The 25072-nt window shown below is 38.4% G+C and overlaps 1 protein-coding gene across 2 annotated transcripts in view; it reads left to right on the top strand.

Moving 5' to 3' along the window:
• SCOC (short coiled-coil protein) overlaps positions 1 to 23267 on the top strand; it is a gene marked incomplete at its 5' end in the record, with an annotated part of 28457 nt that extends 5190 nt beyond the window's left edge. Inside the window, 4 exons of one of the 2 annotated variants that reach the window (XM_081092907.1) lie at positions 17821 to 17989; positions 19624 to 19695; positions 20061 to 20144; positions 21511 to 23267. In XM_081092907.1, coding sequence (XP_080949033.1) covers positions 17821 to 17989; positions 19624 to 19695; positions 20061 to 20144; positions 21511 to 21653 — 468 coding nt within the window. In that variant the 3' untranslated portion in view covers positions 21654 to 23267. Of the gene's footprint in view, positions 1 to 17820; positions 17990 to 19623; positions 19696 to 20060; positions 20145 to 21510 lie in introns of those variants that run through there. The other variant, XM_081092908.1, reaches the window with a different exon arrangement.
• Positions 23268 to 25072: the final 1805 nt, after the last annotated feature.

Here is a 25072-nt window from a genome sequence, read left to right as displayed (position 1 = left end):
AGGTGTCTTTCTTTTTTAAGTCTTGATATTCCATTGTGTGTATCTACCACATTTTTGCTTATCCATTCATATGTTGATGGACAGTTAGATTGCTCCGCATCTTAGCTATTATAATAGTGATCCTTGATTTCAATTCTTCTGGATAAATATCCAGAAGTAGGATTGCTGGATGATACAGTAGTTCTATTTTTAAATTTTTGAGGAACCTCCATACTGTTTTCCATAGCGGCTGTATCATTTTACATTGCCACCAGTAGTGTAAAAGGGCTCCAATTCCTCCACATCCTCACCAGCACCTGTGATTGTTTTTTTCTGATGGCCAGTCTAACAGGTGTAAGGTGATATCTCATCACAGTTTTGATTTGCATTTCCCTAAGGACTAGTGACATTGAGCATCTTTTCACATATCTGTTGGCTATTTGTATGTCTTCCTTGATGAAATGTTTATTCAAGTTCCACATTTTCAATTGGGCTTTTAATGTTTTTGTTATTGAGTTGTAGGCGTTCCTTATATATTTTGGAAATCACCCCTTATCACATATATGATTTACAAATACTTTCTCCCATTCTGTGAGTTGCCTCTATAGTCCATTGGTTGTTTCCTTTACTGCATAGAAGCTTGTTAGTTTGATGTAGTCTCAATTGTCCATTTTTGCTTTTGTTGGCTGAACTTTTGGTGTCGTATCCATGAAATTATTGCCAACACCAATGTCATGAAGCTTTTCCTCAATATGTCCTTCTAGGAGTTTTATAGCTTCTTTTCTTTCATTTTAAGTCTTGAATCCATTTTGAGTTTTCTTGTGTATGTGTGTGTGTATGTGTGTGTGTATAAGATAAGAGTCCAATTCCATTCTTTTGCATGTGGATATTCAGTTTTCCCAATACCATTAATTGAAGAGACTATCCTTTCCCCATTGTGTATTCTTGGCACCCTTGATAAAGATCAGTTGGCCATATATGCATGGATTTATTTCTGGGCTCTCTATTTTGTTTCATTGGTGTATATGTCCGTCTTTATGCCAGTACTACACTTTTTAATTACCACTGCTTTGTAATATATTTTTATTACACTGAAATTAGGAAGTATGTTTCTAGCTTTGTTCTTTTTTCCTCCCTAAAAAATTGTTTTGACTATTTGGAGTCTTTTGTGGTTTTATATCAATTTTACAGTTTTTTTATTTTTATGTAAAATATGCTCTTGGAATTTTGATAGGGACTGCATTAAGTCTGTAGATTGCTTTGGGTATTATGGACATTTTAATAATATTAAAGACTTATAAAATGAAAAGCAGAAAATACTGATGAAAGAAATTAAAGATGATACAAACAAATGTAAAGTTATGCACTTTTTAAATATAACAGCAACTGCTTTTAATATAGTTTATTTCATAATGGTGTCTCAAGTTTAATTCTTTCAACAGGATATGCTTTATTTGCATATCAAATATATGGCAACTTTTTTCATTTCTTAAGACCATTTTCCTTGAAACACACTGTTATCTTGGAATAGATTTCATTTTCTACTTTTGATTGAGATAAGTGAACAAGAAAAGGTTACTTTCCTCTTAACTCTACCATAAGAAAGGCAACAGAGCAATTGTTGTGATAAAATGGCAACCAATGCTGAACCTCACTCAGGGCCAGGGGTCCAGCCAGGTGAGGACTACAGCTCCCAGGAGAGCATGAGCCCTGCTCAGAGAGCACAGCTGCTTCCTATTTCCAGCAGACTGTTGCCTGGGAAGAATGGAAATGCAAATAAGCAGAATTTTCAAGAGGTCCTAGAAATACAGAAAATTTTTGGTGCACTTTCCTGATATTTCCATGTTTTAATTATAAAGTATTATCACCAAGTTCTAAACAAAACACATCTTCAGTATAGATATGATTGCAGAAGAAACTATTTTCAGACTTCTGCTTTTGAGTCTTTATCTCTTGTCTTTATCTCTCTTCTGAGTCTCTGATTCTTAAACTAACTACTAGACACCTAGATATATCCCAGGTGTCAAATGAACTCATCTTCCCCACTCCTACCCCAAATCTGCTCCTACTCCTGATTCATAATTTTAATGAATGGTCCCATCATCCAGCCAGTTCCTTAAGGTAGAAATTCATATGTCATTGTCCCAGTTTCATTTCTCACCATCCAATTATCTGTTGACTTGACCTTGAAAATGTTTCTACAATACACCTGGCCTTCTCTAACCCTACCAACCCTTCCTTGATTAAGGCCTTCATTATCTCCCACATAAATCACAGCATCCACCTCCCAATTGTTCTTCCTATTTCAATTATTATCCTTTCAAATCTCTCCTCCACACTGACCGTATCACTCCCTCTCCTTGCAGAGAACAATCAATGCCTCTCATCCTCTGATGGACGAAGTCCAAGACACTTAGCATGGCATTTATTTAAAGTCTCCTTCCTGGCTCGACCTATCTCTTCAGTGTCATTTCCTGCCACACAGCTTGGGCTCAGTAGGAAACACTTAATGTTCTATCCACATGCTGTCTATGTCATGCCCCTGACTATTCATGGTGCTCTCTTTGCCTGGAATACCACCACTCACCCACTCTTGCCTGGCTAAGTACTCCTCATCCTGTAAGAACTCACTCTGGCACTACCTCCTCCAGGAAGCCTCCCCTGACCTTCCCAGTTTCCTTTCTCCGTCCTGAAAACTCCAATCTTATCGCTACCTATATCTTTTCACAGCATTTTGTCCTTGATGTATGTTTCCTACCCAACAGACTGTGAGCTACTATAGGACAGAGCCTGGGTCTTAAAATATCTATACTTTCAGCACATAATAGACAATACCTTTTTTTTTTTTTTTGCAAACAATTGTGCTTGAATTTGTGTGTATATTGGTTTGAGGGCCAGTTAGGCTGGCCATCCCCTAGCTAAGAATTTACTACTAGTGTCAGCTCTCCCCTATTATTTCTACTTTTTAGAGTTTCTTCCCTGTCTCCACTTCTGGTTCAGTTTAGTTGTGCTTTCAGAAAACATTTATTGAGCACATACTATCACATGCTATCACTACCTTGCTATTAGAAGTACTGACTCAGGATAGAGTGGCAGAAAGGATTTGAACTTTGAAGTCAGGAATGCCTGAATTTGACTCTGTTGGACTTTGAGCGAGTTATTTAACATCCCTAAGCCTGAGTTTCCTCAGTTGCAAAATGATCTAAAAATGCGTCTCAGTATTGTTTTGGAGGTTAAATGAAATAATAAAGGAAGCTTCTTGAACTAGCCTGGTGTACAGCAAGTGTCATTCAGTATGTTTTCGTTCCTCCTCTGTCCACTTCAAGGAGCTCACACAAAAGTTCCTTTAAAGGCTCCAAGACTTGTTCACTACAGTTGTCATGGTAACAGCAGTGTCCTGCGGTCGCTGCTCTGTAGGCCAGGCCTGCCTGTTGACGTCTTCCAGAGGAGGAGGCTTGGGGAAGAAGTGGCAGGTGGGTGTGAAGAAATTCTTTAAACAAGAGCATGGATCTTTTGTGATTAAAATAACAGCTTCTCTTTTCCCTCTTCATCTGGGCCTCACCTCTTCCCTGTTGATGTTCCTCCCATGTCTGTTCTCCTCTGTGCCTCAGCCTCCTCCCGGCCCCTGCTCTCTAAAACCTCTCCTGAGTAATATTCAAAGCTGCTGCTGCATCTGCTTTTGGCCTCAGCCAATAAGCCCTCATTGTAAGGTTGTAATAAGCTTCCCAGAGAAGTGGCACAATTGTGTGCTTTTATTTGGTGCTGCTTCCTACCACTGTATGGGAAATGTAACAACCTCCCCACCCCCCACCCCCCCCCCCCCCATGCTCTGCTGCAAGCAGCCTGGGTTTGAAAAGCTTTCAGAGGGCCATCTGCCATCCCCTCAGCCGAGGAGAAGATCAGACACGAGGCCCTGCATTAGTTAGCACTCCAAGTAAAAGGTATCGAGGATCTGTATTCCTTTTCATCTCACCCTCCATTGTCTACCAGCTAAAGAAGGAAACAGGCTTGTGGCTACCCAGTTGGGAGACACACTGAGCCCTAGCAGGAGTCTTGTCCATGAAAAGGGAGCAGGCCTTTCTTTTCTGGCAGTAAATGGAGCCAGTGTTTGCAGCCAGCAGCAAGCTCCCTGGTGTGTGCTGCGGTGGCTTTGCCAGGTTACACTGGACCACTTGGGAGGATCCTATGCAGATGAGAGGCCAGAGTGGAGGCGTCCTTAACTAAGTACACAAGGATGAGGCTAGTGTCTGCCGTGTGCTGGTCAGGAGCAGGAAAGCGCTCCCACGTCCTCAATTTACTGGTCTCTGTGAAAGCAAAACTTGTCTTCCTAGAACAGCTGTGACAGTAACTCTGGTTCTGTGATCAGAGCACATGTTCTTTCTAGTAGGGTCGCTCATAGCTTTGGGGCCATTTGAAATTTTTATTCGTAGAGTTGAGGCACAGCTGAAGCTACTTCATGCATTTTGTCCTGCTCTTTTATTTATTTATTTTTAATATTTTTATTGATTTCAGAGAGGGAGAGGGAGAGACAGAAACATCAATGATTAGAGAGAATCATCAATCGGCTGCCTCCTGCATGCCCCACACTGGGGATTGAGCCCGTAACCCAGACATGTGCCCTGACTGGGAACAGGACTGCGACCTCCTGGTTCATAGGTCGACACTCAGCCATTAGCCATACCAGCTGGGCTGTACTGCTCTTTTAGATTTCTCCTTCTTCTCTGCCACTCCAGTTTCTCTTTGAAGGCTCATTTAAGGGTTTCCTAAGGGAGCCACAGGGTATTTAAGGAAACAAGGCTCTAACCCTCAAATTTTGAACAAGTCAGGTGGACAGAAGGCCTGTGAAGAGTGGTGTATCCAAAACTGATCGAATCCAACTCGGGGGAAAAGCGGCTGATCCATTCTAAGCAGGAAGCCAACCTGGGAAAGGTCAGCTCTCCTTAGCTCATGAGCTTGGGTCAATAAAAGTCACCCCTGATTTTGGGGGGTCTCCTCTGGATTTTTCTCTAGAAAAATAAACTAGCACATTTATGAAGATTTCATATACATTTAGCATAAAACAATCTGATTTTTTTTCAATAAAACATCTTTCTTTATTGATTAAGGTATTACATATGTGTCTGCCTCCCTTTTTTCTTTTGAGCAAATGAAGAAAAAAAAAACATTGATGCACAAGGCATCTATCTGATGGATGGTTTGTCTTTTAAAGGGAAAGTCAAAATATTAATGTTTACCCTTGGATGAGAAAATTAGAAAACACTCGTAATTACTGAAACATTTAGAGACCGCCCTAACACTCCATTTGTTAAGTTTGTTTATTGAAACCAGGTTTTGCATTATGCTAGATCATTTATTTCATTTAAGTGGATTTCCTCCGATTGAAGATATTTTCACAGAAAGAGCACTTGCAATTTCTAGCAAATCATTCCTGACCCCAGAGCCATCCCACTCTCAAAAGCTACTGAGAAGCAGAGTTAATCTCCTTTTTTTCTTATTGAGTCTCTTATGCTAAATCTGCAAGGCATTTTGCTGGGCCAGGGGAGGTACTCCTCATGCCACTGTCCATATTAGCTTCAGCTTACAGATATTCCACCGGGCCAGTGCCATTATCTCGACTTATGTGGATCCCAAATGCCAACTAAGAAATGTGGAAACTTCCTGCCTTTGCTGGTGCAATGAATGTACTTTGTTCATTTGCACTAAAAAAATTAAAAAGTCTACCCTACTTGAGATGATCTTTTTTGACATCCCTAAGGATGTTTGAATAACCTTTTAAATTAATATTCACGGCCAAATTCATTGGAGGGTGTACTAGTACTTTAGCATTCCCTTTCAGTCTTCAACATTGGTCACAGAAGGGACTCAGTGGCAGCCCACAGGGATGGTTCCGCAGCGTAGTGTCCCCTTGCTTCCTTTCTGTTAGAGCGAGCCACCTACGTCTTCCTTCCCCACGCCTTCCTGGGATGCAAACAGCCAACAGCGCTTCTTTTCAGCCCTTGTGGCCTTCTTCCTCATTCATTCATTGTTCCCTTGTTTCTCTTCACACGTTTCTCTTCCTTTCGGTGTCAGCTTAATGACTTTGGCTCAGAGTACTTGGCTGTGCACACGCATGGTTCTCTCACTGCTGGTAGCATGACCTTAGTCAAAGCTGGTTGGGGAAGTCTGCATTTTAAAACACATTCTTCCTTTCCTGTGCCTCAGAACCTTCAGCACCTTTCTCCAGCAGACAAAAGACTATTATCATCTGTTCGCCCATGATATTTTGCTTTCGTTTTCCTTCTTGGTAGCAAGGTTGGTGGGTTTTTCTAAGGTCACAATAACTATTGAAAGCTTCTTTTATAAAAATATTTGAAGATATTTTTCAATGATGTTTCTTATTCTTTTTTATTTTAGAATTTTAAATGGCTTGAGCTTCATGATATTAAATGTTCTTCTACTTACATAGTGGATTCCTGTCCCTTCTGCTTTAGCGTAAAAACAGAATTTCTGTCAATAAAATGTAATTGATGTGTAATTTGAGAGACTCTGTCACACTTGGCAGTGACTGTTGGCCCCTACACACTAAATTTCTCAGCCAGTGCCTTTCTGTGAAATATTTACTGATTGCCCAAGCAAGGAGGGCCTCTATTTCAAGGAATTTCTTAAAGAACCATTTTTGTAGAATTTTTTTTTTTTTACTAATATGAACAGTAACTTCTTTATGGGTCCAGTTTATAAGCTAGGACATTATCCTTTTCCCAAAATGTGTAATCACTGGACTGTGCAAGAAATTCGGCAAATTCAGAGCCAACTGACCACTTTTTAAAAGCAAATTCGTAGCAAACTGACCATTTTTAAAAAGCAAACTGTATGTGTAATATTTATTTTATGTTCCAGTGACTACATCTTTAAGAGCTTGGGTTGTTGCTTTATAAACTTTTTTCTTTTTTTTTTTTGGAAGGCAGAAAACCTAAAGCAGGTGTTGCAGAAAGATGACTAATCAGCTGTCACTCTAGTTTTCCTATATGTTCTCAATTCTGATGATTAGAAAATAAGTTCATTTCTTTAGAATTCCTAGTTAACTCTTTGATACTTGGTACTACCAAAAAAAAAAAAAAAAAACCCATTACTCATCACAAATAAAACTGAGTCACAAAATTAAATCTTTGGAGTAAGCCCAATTTTACTAATTAGTCATGCATCTCTTAGATGATGAACAATAATAAACATTTATTCAGAACTTATTACATACCCAGCACAGTGCTAAGAACTTTACATTCATTTTCTCATTTAATCTTCACAAATACCATATGATAAATATTTTCCCTGTTTTTCAGATTGAAACCTAGAACTCAGAAAGATTTAGTGACTTGTCCAAAGCAAAGCTGGAATTCCATCCCTGGTCTGAGTGACTTCAAAGCTGTTGTCAAATGACAATGCATTAGCATATAAACTTCTAGATATGTAGCATAACGGTATTATACTGACTGGGTAGAAGCAATAAGGTGCCTGCATTGCAGGTATTGAATAATGAAATATGGTCTCCTAGTTATATTATGGGGTCAGTGTTTCAAAAATGTAATCATAGAATCAGAGGGCAAGAAGAACCCCAGAGGCTCTCTGAAAATATTGGAATATGTTCAAACAAGGAAAGTAGAATGTAAAATTGTACCTATGGTGTGATTACAACCATGTGAAAATAATTTATGTATATGGACTAGGATGGGAAGAGAACTTAGAAAACTGTATTTATTTGTGTGAATAATAGGTTATCACATTTTCATGTTATATTTATATAGTAATTTTTTTCTTAGAAATAATATTAGCATTAGTTTTTCTAATATGTGGAAGTAAGAGATGAATCCTGACTGAGTGCTGATTTTGAGAGGCATATAAAAATACCAGTGCTAAGATTAGGGAATCTATCAAAACTTCACCACTGCCTTTTGCATCTTTAGTGATGCATGCACAAAATTGTCTTAGAAAAATAAGGTGCAGAAGGTGGCACATTTAGTTATAGGGACACACAAGGCACAGAGGGAGGGCAGTAGGGGAGATAGGACATACACTGTAAATGCCACCTTTCAGCACAGGCACAGCTTATTTTAATTTAATTTTTATTTGGAAACAATCTCAACTACTGAAAATTTGCAAATACACCAAGAAGGATTCTTTTTTTATATTCCTGAATAATTGAGAGTTAGTTGCCAAACCAATACCCTGTCACCCCTGGGTACTTTAGTGCACATTTCCTACAAACAAGGATTTTTCTCCTTCACAATCACAACACATCTGACAAAATCAGGAAAATGACATTCATACATCACTATCATCTAATCTTCAAAGCACATTGAAGTTTCACCGGTTGCCTTGACAATGTCCACTAGAGCAAAAGCACCTGGTTCAGAACCATACATTGCATTTACTTGTCATGTGGCCTTAGCCTCCTTCAATTTGGATCAATTCCTCAATTCTTACTTGCCTTCCATGACTCTGATGCTTTTAAAGATCACAGGATAGTTATTTTATAAAATATTTCTCAATACTTTGGCAAGAATATCACAGAAGTGATGCTATGTTCTTCTCATTACATCGTATTAGTGGTGCATAATCTCTGTGTATCTCTTCACTAGTGAGGTTAACTTTGATGCCTTGATTATGGTGGTGTCTTACTCTTTTTCTTTTAATAATTAGCAAGTATTTTGGGGGGAGATATTTTGAGACTATGTAAATATTCCATTTCCCTGCTACTTAAGGAAAAAGCATACTTTGTAAATGAATAACAAAGGAAATACTAGCCTTAGAAGTAATATTTGTGTGAACAGTTAATAAGACTTAGCAGCAATGATTTTAACTGCCCAGTAATATGCAAATTGTAAATGCTTATACCTAAATTTATCTGAGCTAAAGACTTCCTTTCCATGCACTTAAAATAAAAACTAAAACATTTTTTAAAAGTTATTCAACTCAGATTAATGAGGCGTTGCTTTATCTCCAGTCCTTAAACCAGTGGTTCTCAACCTTCCTAATGCCACGCCCCTTTAATACAGTTCCTCATGTTGTGGTGACCCCCAACCATAAAATTATTTTCGTTGCTATTTCATAACTGTAATTTTGCTACTGTTATGGATTGTAATGTAAATATCTGATATGCAGGATGTATTTTCATTGTTACAAATTGAACATAATTAAAGCAGAGTGATTAATCACAAAAACAATATGTAATTATATATGTGTTTTCCGACGGTCTTAGAGGACCCCTGTGAAAGGGTCGTTCGACCCCCAAAGGAGTTGCGACCCACAGGTTGGCGACCCACAGGTTGAGAACCGCTGCCTTAAACCAACAGTACAATAGGAGCAAAAAGTGCAAAGGTCAGGCCATGAGATCAGAATGGAGAGAAACGAAAGAGGATAACCTAAGACAAGGTAGATGTGAGAGAGAAGGCAGAAGGGACGGAAGAGAGGAATGGGAGAGAGAACAGGCCACAGAGGGCAACGGAGAGAGAATAAAGAACAAGGTGATAAGAAAGAACACAGTGGATGGAGAAGATTCGTGGAGGGAATGAGTGAAGAGGGAGAAGAAGAGAAGGCATGAGGCACAATGAATTAAAGATGCTGCTGTCAATCGACCTCTATTCCAATGCTGAAAACGAAGCCACATGGGATGGTGTTTTTCCTAAAACAAACGTCGGAGGAAGGGCTATGAGAAGTAGGGTAGTGAAATGATGAGGACAGCTCTGCGGTGTCTCACCATTTTGTCAAGGTGGCATATTTGACATGTGGAAGTTAAGATCATGATCCGAACTCGAGGCCTGAATTTGAGATCCATATGAAAATGCCAGTGTTTGGTTGGTCAATATTCAGTCTTCTGAGAGAAATTAAAGTGAGCAGCAATGGGGAGGCCTGCCACATGGTAACAGGAGCACGTGCTGCCTCACTCTGCCTCCCACCCAGGGCCACCTACCGCTGGAAGCGCCAAGTTTGCACCTTGAAGCAGACACCCTGAAGTTACAGCCTGAATTGAGTGCCTAGTACATGCTAGGCTCTCATTAAATACTTGTTAAATATTTGAATGAATAGTTCTTCCTTGTTGGTCATTCTTCCCTACATCTCTTTTGGAGACTAATTTCCAGGACAAGAAGAAGTGAAGTCAGTATGAAAATTTTAATAATTCAAGGCAGTAGGCATAGAATCTCTATACACTTGATGAAAATATTACACAGAAAAGATTTCAAGATACTATGTAGATCTTCGTCTCCTTCTCTAACAATATGCTGCAGATTATAACCCACTCACTGAATCAGGAACCATGAGCCTATCTATATATATAAAAGCCCAGCGACCGGAATGGCAGAATGACTAGAACGACTGGTGGCTATGACATGCACTGTGGCAGCCAACCAGCCTGACCCGGGCCCCAGTTGGCCTCCCCCTTCACCTCAATCAGGGGCGGGGCTGGCTGGCCAAACACCCACAGCCCCTCCCCCTGGCGAGCCCGGTCCAATGGGCCCCCAGTGGGGCACGTTGGCCAGACCCACCTGTGCATGAATTCATGCACCAGGCCTCTAGTTCTGAAATAAATAAATAAATAATAAATAAATAAATAAATAAATAAATAGTTGATGTGAAATGGAATATTTACATAGTCTAAAAATATCTCCCCCCAAAATACTTGCTAATTATTAAAAGAAAAAGAGTAAGACACCACCATAATCAAGGCATCAAAGTTAACCTCACTAGTGAAGAGATACACAGAGATTATGCACCACTAATACGATGTAATGAGAAGAACATAGCATCACTTCTGTGATATTCTTGCCAAAGTATTGAGAAATATTTTATAAAATAACTATCCTGTGATCTTTAAAAGCATCAGAGTCATGGAAGGCAAGTAAGAATTGAGGAATTGATCCAAATTGAAGGAGGCTAAGGCCACATGACAAGTAAATGCAATGTATGGTTCTGAACCAGGTGCTTTTGCTCTAGTGGACATTGTCAAGGCAACCGGTGAAACTTCAATGTGCTTTGAAGATTAGATGATAGTGATGTATGAATGTCATTTTCCTGATTTTGTCAGATGTGTTGTGATTGTGAAGGAGAAAAATCCTTGTTTGTAGGAAATGTGCACTAAAGTACCCAGGGGTGACAGGGTATTGGTTTGGCAACTAACTCTCAATTATTCAGGAATATAAAAAAAGAATCCTTCTTGGTGTATTTGCAAATTTTCAGTAGTTGAGATTGTTTTCAAATAAAAATTAAATTAAAATAAGCTGTGCCTGTGCTGAAAGGTGGCATTTACAGTGTATGTCCTATCTCCCCTACTGTGCCTTGTGTGTCCCTATAACTAAATGTGCCACCTTCTGCACCTTATTTTTCTAAGACAATTTTGTGCATGCATCACTAAAGATGCAAAAGGCAGTGGTGAAGTTTTGATAGATTCCCTAATCTTAGCACTGGTATTTTCACATGCCTCTCAAAATCAGCACATCTTACTTCCACAGTATTAGAATACTTATTTTGAATCAATTTTGCCACTAGAGGTCAGCGGTGTTCCACCTCAAAGAGAATATATAAATGTAATGAAGTCATTAGCAGTTCCCTATCTGTGCCCTTAAATGGCATTCATGGTGTCTTTGTGTTTATTCTGAATACCTCCGGACAGTTGTCAGACATATGCTATGAGGTGACATCAGTTGTCACTCTAGGTCAGTGGTTCTCAACCTTCCTAATGCCGTGACCCTTTAATACAGTTCCTCATGTTGTGGTGACCCCCAATTTCATTGTTACAAATTGAACATAATTAAAGCATAGTGATTAATCACAAAAACAATATGTAATTATATATGTGTTTTCCGATGGTCTTAGGCGACCCCTGTGAAAGGGTCGTTCGACCCCCAAAGGGGTCGCCACCCACAGGTTGAGAACCGCTGCTCTAGGTGATGTTCCACATGCACCTAATGTTGTGGAAGGGTAAAGAGCCACGATTGTAAGTAACCATGAAGAAAATTGCTTCTCACTGGGATGTGATGAGGGGCCGTACGATAATTTGATAGAAAGTAGTGTGAGCTCTGAGGAGGAAAGATACTGTGGAAATCTAGTGTCATCCTCTAACATAGCTCAGACACTGCCTTTTATAAGATAGAATAAGTAAGGACCCAGAACAGAACATTCATTCATTCAACCAACATGTAGTTGGAAATGAGGCTACCTTAATGAAGATCAGTTGGTGCCCCAAGGTACTTAAGGAATCAGGCATTCATGAAATCCTAGAGGGCTAACTTGTTAGCTAGTAAGTAGTGCAAAATTTCATATCCTGACAGAAGAACTCTCCCAAGTTGATTATTTTAAGTATAAGTGGTTACCAGGGAAACAGAATACTATGAAAATTATGCTTGTGTATTGAAAGTAAGATAATCCATGAGCAGCGTAGCATTTTAGAGCCTTGCTAGCAAATCATGTGCATTCTTTCATAGAATATTAGTTATCACTGTAACTGACTCCTAATGCCCTTCAAATAATCACTTTGTCTTTTTAAAACAGAACTCCTTGTACGCTCCAAGAGCCCAATGATTAGTCTTGATTTTAAAGCAGATTACTTTAAAATAAGTTAGTGGAAGATGTACCCAGCTGAAATGACTGATAATGGTAGATTCATATATAGAGAATCAGAGAAACCCCAAACTACAGAAGCTGGAATGGAGCAAAGATAACTCACTCAGGAGAGCCTTCAGAACCTGTGGCAGGCATGGTGCCAAGAGCACAATGGCTAAAAAAACAAACAAACAAACAAAACAACAACCACCAAACCATCAAGGGTTCACTCTTAAAAATGGGGAACCACTGACAACAACTCATTGGTATTGTTATCTGAAAATTCCTCAATGTTATTTTATACAATATTTGAGAAGCAGAATGAACTCTATTCGAACCCCTCATTTGAGGAAACAGGAGTTTATAGTAAAGTGACTCATCCTCCACAGGGATGTGGTCAATTTCAAATATTTGGATTCACTACACTATCTAGCTCATAATAAACACTAAAAAAAAATTTTCTAACCAGCAAATATGCAGGAAGAAGTATAGGTTGAGCCACAGTTGGTATCCAGATTTCCTCACTTTCAAACCAATGCTTATTGCTTTTTTGATAGATCAGGATTTTTCAAACCAGTCATTTGTATACCAACATCGTAATTTTTGCCACATTAAATTAACCATATAAGTAATATCATTTTTGAACTTGGCTTTGTTCTAGGCCAGGGGTGGGCAAACTTTTTGACTTGAGGGCCACAATGGGTTCTTAAACTGGACCGGAGGGCCGGAACAAAAGCATGGATGGAGTGTTTGTGTGAACTAATATAAATTCAAAGTAAACATCATTACATAAAAGGGTACGGTCTTTTTTTTTTTTTAGTTTTATTCATTTCAAATGGGCCGTAGTTTGCCCACAGCTGTTCTAGGCCAAGGATCTTCAAATTGAGAGTGGCTGTATTCATATTTTTTATTACAATAAAACATGTAGTTGCCAGGCCGGCATGTCTCAGTGGTTGAGCATCGACCTATGAACCAGAGGGTCATAGTTCAATTCCTGGTCAGGGCACTTGCCCCGGTTGCAGGCTCCATCCTCAGTAGGGGGAGTGCAGGAGACAGCCAATCAATGATTTCTCTCATCATTGATGTTTCTATCTCTCTCTCCCTCTCCCTTCCTCTCTGAAATTAATAAAAAGATATTTTTACAAATATGCACCTACTGTAACTATTTTTAAAAGCTCATCTGTACAACCAGAGGTATGCAGTTTGGGAAGCACTGATTAGAGAAGACTATGTCAAGAGAAAAATAAGCATCAAGACTGGATAATCATTCCTAATTATTTTAAATTTTGTTGCAAAGTTCAAAGCTTGATTCCATGGAGACCCTAATGTCCTCTGATTCTCATCTGAAAAACTCTAAAAAGACTCTGGTAATTTCTTTTTATCTATTGAACAAATGAATGAAAATGATTCTGATCAAATTAGCCAACTATTGGTTATTACCAGAAAATTATAATCTTGAGAAAAGTACACATGAACAACCTAACTTACCAAATAGCAATATGATATACTTTTAATTCTGGTTTTGAAATCAAGTTTCAGCTAGTAGAATATATGCCTTACTCACCAAGTTTGGGACAGCACTCATTCTCCAATGAATTCAATAACCTTTCAAGGGAAAAAGAAAAAGGAAAATATGAGTTCTTATTTAGAAATGAAATGAAACACATTTTGCAAATCAATGAGCTTAAAATATCAGGGAACACACCTGGTTACACTTGAAAGTTATCAAAATGCTTCCATTTAGCATATTTCACTTTAAAATATCCACAGTATGTTTAGAACCCTCTAATTACTAAAGACAAGTTAGAAGTTTTTATGTGCATGATGAGAGCATGTCAGACTGGAAGATCAAAATGATCTGTAAGTTCCCTATTTTGTTATTTATTATTTCTTCCTCATATAAGTAACTGCCTTGTAACAACAGTTTTCAGTTTGGAGTTCCCCATTCGCTATGAAAATATTTTAATTTCTACTTTTATAGATGGCTTGACATTAATATATGCATATTCCAGTTCACATGAATATTCATCATAATCAAATATTTCTATGCAATTTCAGTGGTTTCTATTTGTACTTGTATGTGTTCCCTATTCAAAAGAAGCAAACTTTAGTGCCTATTTTTAAACCAGTTTTTATTGGAAAAAATATAATGCAAGTATGGAACATTGTATAAAATAAATATATAAATGAATGTTCACTTCATGATTATTTTGCCAAAATTTCAACTCCCTTTTTATATTCACTTGGGTGTTCCTTTTCTTCTTCTTCACATTTTTGTTATTTCAAGGACAGATCTTAAGTATCAGCAACACTGTTTTATCCAATTTGCAATATTTTGTGAATGCTCTATTGCTCTCTAACCTTATGATTACCTTTTTGTATGTTATTTTTTTTTAGATAGTTTGTCTTTGACTTCCTTTAAAGCTTAAATTATCTACCAAGATATATGCTGGGTTCGGAATTAAAAAAAAAAAAGTGAATGCTCTAAAATAACCATATTCTGAATGGCAATCATTTTCTTGCATTCTTTACATGGTTTTTATCATCCAAGGATACATCCAACATAAACCATAGGATTTTTGTTTAAGAGAAGTATGTATTTTAAGTGTCTTTTTACCTACAGGTTTTCTTTCCATTTTTTCCTCCAGTGCAAATTACTTTCTTTTTGTTAAAGAAAGGGGCATTGTTTTTTTTTTTATTGTTTTTGTTTTGTTGTTTTGTTCCATAGCCAGATTTTGCTAATTCTATCCAGGAGGTAGAATGAATGAAATATATATATATATATAAAATCTGTCCACTGTATTTTGTGTAAAATTGCTATTTTGGGGGCTTGATCAGGTCAGGTTGCAATTTTCTTTTCTTTTTTTCCTGACAAGATTATTCACAGATGGTGGTGCATCCTTCTTCCATCAGAAAGTAATCGCTATCTGGGGGTCCTTTTTGTGATGTTAGTGATATTGGTGCTCAGTGTCTAGAACAGTGTTTCTCAAAAGTCATCTTCATTTCACCCCACCCCCAGATCCTTTTAAACATTATTTTCCTAATCACCCCTCCCCCTTATGAAATTGTCTTTTCCCACACTTGGAGAGCCATAATTTCTTTAAATATACAGGGATGGGCAAAAGTACATTTACAGCTGTTCATATGGAAAAAATATATGCAGGATATGATTATTATAACAGTTTTATTAACTCAAAAGAATAAAATGTTTCATGTATTCACAACTGTAAACCTGCTTTGCCCAACCCTGTATTTCAATACCATACTCTCCTTTTTTTCTGGAACTCTGATGACATAAATGCTAGATCTTTTTTGTGGTCTTTTATTCCTGAGGTGATGGGGTGTTTTCTCTCTGTTGATTTTTCTCTTTGTTGCTCAGATTGGATGCGTTCTACTGAAGCAGCCTCCAGGCGCTCTTCCCACTTCCATCTCCATCCTGTCATGGAGTCTTTGCAGTTTTCTTTGTCAATGATTTTATTTTCCAGATATGAAGTTTCCTTTTGGTTCTTATTTATAGCTTCTATTATGTTGCTTATACTTTCAACTATAACTTCTGTTTCAAGATTTTTAGTGATCACTTGTTCAAGTATTTTTTTAATAGCTGCCGAAGATCTTTTCCAGATAATTTCAACATTTGTGCCATCTATTGAATACTTTCATGTGAGTTGAGATTTTTATGCTTCTTCATAAACGGAATAACTGTGGATTAGATCCTGGATATTTTGACTGTTACACTATGAGCCCCTGGGTCTTGTTTCAGTCCTATGAAGAATGTTGATATTTTTGCCCTAGTAGAAACTTGAGTTGGTTAGGTTGGGCTGCAAGTTCCAACCCACCTTCTTTGGGCTGTGATGTCAAAGCATTTCAATTTGAAAAGTCTTTGCAGTGCTTTATTTTTACTTACTTTTGACAATTCTAATAAAGATTCATCGAAGTAGGTATTATGATACTCGTTTTACGGATAAAAAGGCAGGTTTTGATTCAGTCTATCACTAGCTATATGATATTGAACCTTGATTTTCTCATCTGTAAAATGGGATTGATAACATCTAGATGACTGGATTGTTTGAGGACTGAGTAAAATAACCCAAGAAACATGCCTAGAATATTTCAAACCCTAAAGAAATCTTCTCTCGTTTAAAAATATTGGTTTTATTAAAGAAATATAATACATAATCAAATACACACATTTTAAGTTATAGGATACACTGTGTAGCTACCACGTCCACCAAGATATTATAGAACATTTCTACTACACCAGAAAGTTCCCCCTATTCCTTTGAGGTCAACCCTCCATTCATCTTCCACCCCAGGCAACCACTGTTCTGACTTCTATCACACCAGATACGCTTTGTTTGCTCTAGAACTTTATATTAATAAAATCATACAGACGGTACATTTTCTGCCTGGCTATTTTCACTCGGCAAAATATAATTCAGATTCTCCTATATCAGCAAACTGTACCCAAAGTAAAAGGCCAAGAAACAGGTAGTCATAATGTCACCCCTATAACTCAGGAGAATGCTACCACCATGTACTCACCATATACTGAAAACAAACAGGATGTGCTTTATGTCAAGGGCCGTCTCTCTGTGAATGGTATCAAGCCAGATTACATTACACCCCAAAGCCTGACACACTGCGGGGATGACCTTGAGCAAGACATTTGTTTACTAGGAAGCTTCAGTTTCTTTCTGTGGGTTGTTGTGAGGATGAGTATGGAATAAGTTGAGAGAAAGCGCTATATACCAAAGTACAATTAAGGTATTTTGTCAACTCTAAAATATTATCCAATGGTCTTTGGAAGGGTTGCGGAGAGGAACAATCTACGAGAGGGGCACGTAGGAGCTTTGAGACTTGGGAAGTGAAAAAAAAAAAATATGGAAGAGTCTGCTTTTAGAACTGAGGAGCCACGGAATTGCATTGGCCTTCTGTATCTGTTACGTCCAGGAATGCTCCTTTCCTACATTTGTATTTCTCTCTTGCCCGGCGTTTATTTTTACCAACCTCCTTCCTGACAGCTGTCAGAGTTTTCATACTGGATTTGTGACCTCAATTTTCAGGCTCCCGCGGAGACCGGAGGAACGCCGCGCTGGCGTCGGCTTTCTCACGCTTAACTTTCCTTTTGTGCTGTCATTGGCTGTTGCTGCTCCAGGACCCGCCCCCAATGACCTAAATGCTGATTGGATGCCAATGTCCTTTTTTTTTTTGTTAAGGCAAGAGGTGGATCCTGGAGCTAGGAGGGAAGACTATTGGGGCGCCGGGCAGCTAATGCGCATGCGTGGCTCCTGGAGCGGGGATTGGCTGGACGGGGCGGGGCTCCCGGCTCGGCGCAAGCTCTGTGGGCGGAGGGGGCGGGGCTGCCGGTGTCAATTGCTCCAAGTGTCGGAGCCCGAAGCATCCTCCCGGTACCTGCCCCGCCCGGCGCCTCGAACGGCAGGTGAGGGCTCTTGGGCAGCAGAGGGCCTGGCCCGAGCGACTAGAGTTGTGGCCTCGGTCCCGCCGAGGACCCAGCGTCCGGGGCGGGCTGGATCGGGCCCAGTGCACCAGGGCCCGGGAGGAGCGGCCTGGGGTCTGGGCGTCTGGTGGGCGGCTGGGACCTGGCTCCCTGCAGAACCGCCGCGCATCTCTTTTTCTCGTCGTCTCATCATTGGGCCCAGAGGTTCCTCTGGGCGTGGGGGCGCCCGCAGCCCCTGACGGAACGTCCTGCAGCCTTCTCCCCGCCGCCCTGGAGCCCAGGCCGCTGTCCAGCACCCCCGCCCTCAAATGGGGCCGCGGGAGGGCGTATGGCGCTAGGGGACCTGGCGCGCCTGGACTTGGCCGCCGCTGCTCTGGGGGCAAGTGAGCGGTACGGTGAGGGCTGGCGACATCTGTCCAGGCGTTGAACGTAGCTCCTGGGTTAGCATCTTCTTGGGTGACGTGTTTGGGGGGGTTCTGTTGGAACCGAGAAAGAGCAGGGCTTTTGTTGTGCAGTGCATTGATCCCCGTACTGTGACGTAACGGTGTTTCGGACGTGCTATGACGTGGTCTCAACACCGTTTCTGCACCCGGATCCACAGTTCTCTCTATATATACTCTGTGCTGTGCTCATTGCGCTCAATATACATAGCCGTTTCCTCGGGATCTGCCTCCCGTTCAGATCCTTGGTTGGCCAAACAGTTCCTTAATTTGTGGATTTGTGTAACCAGAACAAGTCAGAACTTGAACGGGCCCGAGCGAACAAACCATGTTCACAGTTGATGCAGCTTGAAGGGAATGTAGTTTATCCTCAGTTGCGTAGTTAGTAGAAATATCAAAGGGATTTGACATCAGGAGCTGCAAAATGTTTGGCAAACTTGGATTAAGGTCCTATTACAGTTTCTTCCATTGCATGATGTTAAAAGGGGGCTTTGTAGTTAGACCTGGGTTCAAATAATTGGTACAGACGTTGGCTCAGAAATCTAAGGCAAGATGCATTGACTCTCTGAGATATAGTGTCCACATCTGTAAATTGCAGTGTTCTTCTATTGATTTGATGCATTTAAATATGTGAAGCATTTACTATATTAATGCAGAATGACATTATTTTAATAGTTTTTTCATAACTGCTAGCATTGATCATTATTTCTTCTCCCTGCCCCCCATCGAGAGAGAGGAAGGGGGGAAGGAGAGAGAGAGAAACATTGATGTGAGAAACATCAGTTGTTTTCCTCCCCTAAGCACCCAGACCAGGGATCGAGCAAAAACCTGGGGATGTGCCCTGATTGGGAATTGAACCTGTGACCCTTCAGTACATGGGACAACACTCTAACCATGAAGCAACACTGGCCAGGGCTGATCATCTTTTAAAAAAAATACTGGATGTACAGTTGTATTTTATTATGTATTTCTCTGATAACCAAGAAACAGCACTTTCTCTTATTTACTTCTCTTTGTAAACTATTTGTACATATCCTTTGCTTACTTAGTCATTGGGTGTTTATTCTTAGAAACAGTAAAGCATATGAAAGGATCCCACTGGGTCACATAATTTTCTTTTGAAAAACAAGCTTAAATTTCATTTCTCTGTGGTTATGTTTCTTTTTCTGGTTGCAGACCAGTCACCAAGGATTTTGTATCCAAGGTCCAAAAGTTTGTTACCCAAGATGATGAATGCTGACATGGATGGTATGTTCTTTATTTTCCTTTTGTATAATCCTGGTTTTGTGGGTGCTTTTGCTTTATTAAGCAATGGAAAGAACAGAGAAGAATATTTAGAGTTTTGGATTTGGCTAATTTACTCATTTATATCTCTTCTAGTTCAGGGAAGGATTTAAGGCAGCTTCTGTTCCTTAACTGTGAGATATTGGCAAAACACTTGCTCTTCACGTTGGTGTCCTTATCTGCAGTGTGGGGATAGAACTTTTTGTTTCACAGGTCTCTTGCATAAGTCAAATTAGATAGTAAATATAAAACGTTTTGCAGATCTCTAAGTGCTACCCTACACAAATGGTACCTAATGTTTATGGTAAATTTGAACCTTTTTATTACAGCAGTTGATGCTGAAAATCAGGTGGAACTGGAGGAAAAAACACGACTTATTAATCAAGTGTTGGAACTCCAACACACACTTGAAGGTTAGTTTGCATTTTGTAGCTTTCTTGAGTAACATAAATTAATTGAAATTGTGAGCCTTTGTGTTGTTAAATTTTGTTAGTGCGCAGTTTTAAAAAGTATAAATTTCAAGCCCATTTCAATAGTTTCCGCCATCCCCTTCTCCCTAGGCCTGTGGCTTTGACTGGTGATTTTAAAGAATAGATATAATTCAATAAGGAAGTCAAATAGTGTCCTTAAGCTTCCCTCTTAAAGTCTATCATAATGCTACTCAGTACATGAGAGCTCCTTTTCATAAGGTAACATTGTGTTACTAAGTCTTGTACTAAAAGCAGTTTTCACCCCAGAAATTAAAAGGTAATTGATCTGAGTTTTTCATTTTCTAGATGTCTTACATAAAATTAATAGTAACACTGAAACATCTTTTGGTTTTTAATTAAGAGGTTGGGTTTTGGGTTTTTTTTTGTGTTTTCTGTGTGTTTTTGTTTTTGACACCAGAGTGAGCAGATCATGTCACTCCAGTGGCTTCCCTCGTCACAGTTAATAAAAGCCAAGTTATTCTCTGGAAGTCTATTCCCTTCTACCTTTCAGAGCCGTGTCACACAGAGGCCTCTTACATTCTACCCCAGATACTCTGCCCCTCACATCTCCCACTGTTCTTTCTGTATGCTTCTACTCAGGGTCTTAGCAGTTGCTGTTCGCCCCTGCTTTTTCCCATAGTTATTTAGGCTCATTCCTTCACTTTAGGTTTGTGTTCAAATTTCTTTGATCAAAATAGCTGTCCCTGACTATACTGTATAAAAGGGCTACTTCCCTTTTGCTTTCGGTGACCCTTACTCTTCTTGCTTTTTCTTCTGACCCCCACTTGGGGCCCCCTATATGCACATTAAAATGTAAGCTCTGTGAGGGCAGAGACCTTTCTTTTTTGTTACTGTTGCCTCTGGAACAGTGAGTGCCAGGCTTTAGCCAGCAACCAGTACTTAGTTGTTAAAAGAATGAATGTTAGTGATGTTTTATTTGATCGTCAAGAACTACATCTTTTGAATTTTTTGCTAATGTAAAAATACAAAATGTTCAATTGCTTGGAAACCAGCTTTCTATATCCAGTATATAAATTCAGTTGTGTTTACCTACCACATCTTAAAAACCCTTTTAGGTTTTAGTCAACATAAATGCTATTTATAAAGAATAACACTTAGTCTACTGTGAAATGTCATTTTAGGAATTTTGGCTATTTGCACTCTGTTTACTTTAACTTCTAAAGTAATCTCAATTTAAAAATAGAAAATGTAAGAACTGTGTTCTCTCAAAAATGAATCTTAAGCATTTTGTACAATGGAAACATTGCCATCATGTTATCGATAATGGGCTTTTTTATTTTTAATATAGACCTCTCTGCAAGGGTAGATGCAGTGAAGGAAGAAAATCTGAAGCTAAAATCAGAAAACCAAGTTCTTGGACAGTATATAGAAAACCTCATGTCAGCCTCTAGTGTTTTTCAAACAACTGACACAAAAAGCAAAAGAAAGTAAGAGATCAATATCCTTTCTGTTATGGATTGCTGCTGATCTTTTTTTAAAAAACTTGGATAGATTCCAGAAGTTATAGTACTTTTGTTTGTGGCTTCATTGAATATTTATGAAGATAATGTCATATCTAGGCAAAATTAAGAGCATAACAGACTTCCGTGAGTTTGTGTATTATGTTAGTCTATGAAAATGTAGAGACTTTATAATTAGAAATGCATATATTTATGAAACTTGATGTCTTATCAGATTTAGGTTCAGCACTGTCTTTTATTATATAGTAGGAGATACAAGAAAATAACCATGTTGTGAAAAGTGACCAAAATCATGTACTGAATGCACAGCTTTATGTCCCCTGTCTACCATCTTGTGCCTCTTCTTCATTTGCTTCTTCCTCCCCATTTCCCTTATCCTGAAGGAAAAACTGGTTTCACATTTGTAAGAGCAATTTTAGTAGTTAATCATTTATGAGAGTAACCTGAACAGTATTGTTGAAACTTAACCAAAAGTTAGGGCTTGTTATTTATTATACAGCCACCCATCCACAAAATGACATTCCAGTCCATGACAGACTGAAGGTACAACAGGTATATACCATGTGGCCTAGGTGTGTGTAGTGGGCTGTGCCATCTAGGTTGGTGTAAGTGCACTCTGTGACGTTTGCACAACCAAATTCCCCAGTGATGCTTTTCTCAGAACGTATCCCTGTCATTAAGCAGTGCATGACTGTATTTAATACTGGGATCTAGGTAGGATTGTTGGTTTTCTTTAATCATTTGAAAACAGAAGCTATAAAAATGAAGTGGGGGTTTTCCTTGAAGCTGAATTGGCAAGTTGGGAAATTTTGTGATTAGAAACTTCCTTTTACACAAAATAACCTGGAATCTGAAAAGATGAACTCTGGTTGTACGGATGTTTGAAATACAAAATTTTGAGGAAAAATAGAAATAGGATGGAAAAAGTACTTGGTAAATAGTAGTAACCAACTCCAAATATTTTTACTCCATATTTGTGTTATCTCTGGCATAGATGAGATCTTTTGGGGAATATATATGAAAGTGGATTAAGTTTGACTCACCTATGTAAACCGCATCTACAATAGTTACAAAGAGTTTGGTCTCAAAGTATATTTATAGTATCTAGCAGATCAATTTTTGCAAAATCTTTTGAGTGTATTAGTATCAGAATCATGAATAAATAGGGAGAGTTTTCATGTAAACTAATCGATAATGTTCAGTATTTTATCTCACTACTTCTCCCAGAGTTTTCTGTAAGCCCAGCTACTTGGTATGCAGAGTTTTAATCATTCTTTAACAATTTTTTAAAAATTTAGTTTATAGATTCCATTTGCTAAGGAAATTAATATCAGAATTAATATAAAAATATAGGAAAAGAGATTCATTAATATAAATTATAGTTACTAGATTTGGGCTACTTTTAATCATGGAATAATCTTATGTTTGTATTGGTGTATGATTCAATGAATGACTTTAGCTATATGAATATAGTGGTATAATCATAATGCAAAACATTTTGCATCCTTTTTGTTACCTAATTTACAAATGTTTAAAATTCTGTTGCAGTTTTGCTTTGCTGTTTAATAAAAGGCTGTTTCAGAGATTGTGTGTGTGAGTTTTTTGTTTGTTTGTGGGGAGATTGTGTGTGTTTTGATTTGGTTGCCTAAGTAACTGGGTGGTGTAGTAGTATATACAGGATTGTTCAAAGCCACAGGGTAAGTAGCATATCTTCCTTAAATAGCAGTTCCTGGATGTGTATGGGAATAATAATTTTATTAAACAAACATTATAGGATATTATACATTAATTTTTAAAATAAAAGCAAGGAATTTGAAGAAGGATCCAAGATTTCCACAGTTGTATTTTTTAAGTTAGGCTAATCTCCCATAAAAAGATGTGATAGAGTAATAAATAATATAAAATAATAAAGAAATTTCCCTCCCAACTAATGGTTCTCAGGTGAGTGCTGCAAGTTGGCAGAAACTGAAGATGGCTCTGTCATTTTTAACCATGACTTCCAAGTCACACTAATTATCACCATCCTAATTTGCAGAAAAAGTGCATGGGGCACAGTTGCAAAGTTTTGAGAAAGGCTACTATTCTGCTAATGTGTCTTCCTAGAGATATAATCAATGGTGGCAAGGCTATCTTTAAAAAATTCAAGAAAAAGGCAGCTACATTAGCGTGGTCAAGTTAAAAAGCTAACTAAAGCGAAAATCTCTTTGTAGAGAAAAGGACAAAATGTAAGTCATCTTAAAGTCAGATTGGGGTGGTAAAAGGAAATAGCCATTTTGGGATTAAGGAAGACTATATCTGTCTACTGCATGGATCTAGTACACACTGATGAGAGTTTAAGTTTTGGTTAAACCTGTCAGCTATGGTACATTCACAGAGGGTACATCCACAGAAGTAGCAATGAGTTGACAAAACTGGTTGCTCAGATTTCACCACTGCAAGCTCTTGGAGTTTAACCAAATGTTAAAGTTAAAACGAATCTGCAACCAAGGAAGTAAAAAAACTTTAATAATAAATCTTTAGAAAAAAATGTTTACATACAAGATACCTATCAGATAAGAAGGTTTCCATAATAAAGGATTTATCTCCTGAGGTAGTTTCAGAAACATTCTCATCTAGAATCATTCAATATGTCCAGTTCATTTGGACATTCCAAATACAAAGGAAGAAAAGGGGTCCTTGCAAGATGTGTTCGTTTATTAAGTAAATATAAATATGGTTAATTATGTATTAAGATTGCCAGCACCCATTTATGCAAGTTCAAAACACACCAATGGAATAAAGAAGGTATTTTCATTGTCAGTTCACTCCCTGAAATAAGTAGACTATGTTCTGCTTCCTTTAGTAAAAGGAGAAGCTAGGCACTCATTTTCCTATGCGTGCACTCTAAATGTACTACTGGTGGGGGAGTTACATGGGAACTTAGTTGGTGCTTGTCCAAAGATGGGGTGTGTATATCCATGAAGGAATCCAAAATAGTACCCAATTAGTATAAAGTTCTTAAGATAGTATTAAAGTAGTTTTGTGGTCTCAAAGATTTAGATCACCTTCCAAAAGGTGGAACCTGTTGCCCAAACTTAAAATATTTTAAGTGGAACAACACAGCTCGATTATAATATCATTCTACGACTTTTGGTAACTACTGTAGTTTAAAAAGAGGAGTAGTAGTAATAGTCGCTTCTATCTACCTTAGAGGTAGCTTTGAAGCTAGATGAGAGAATAGACAAAGTAGATTTAAATTTGTCAGGAAAAAAGTCAGACAAAAATATAAAGCATATCTATTAGACATTAGAATTTCTTAATGAACAGAAAATTAATTTAAAGCCTCCCAATAATAACTCACCTATTTAAAAGGATATAAATTAAAGAAGAAAAACATTTAAATTCTATTTG

This window comes from Myotis nattereri, assembly GCF_964212035.1.
Source record: "Myotis nattereri genome assembly, chromosome: 5".
Classification (NCBI taxonomy): Eukaryota; Metazoa; Chordata; class Mammalia; order Chiroptera; family Vespertilionidae; genus Myotis; species Myotis nattereri.
The sequence above is the reverse complement of the archived record's forward strand: the minus strand, read 5'-3'. Positions and strand labels throughout refer to the sequence as shown.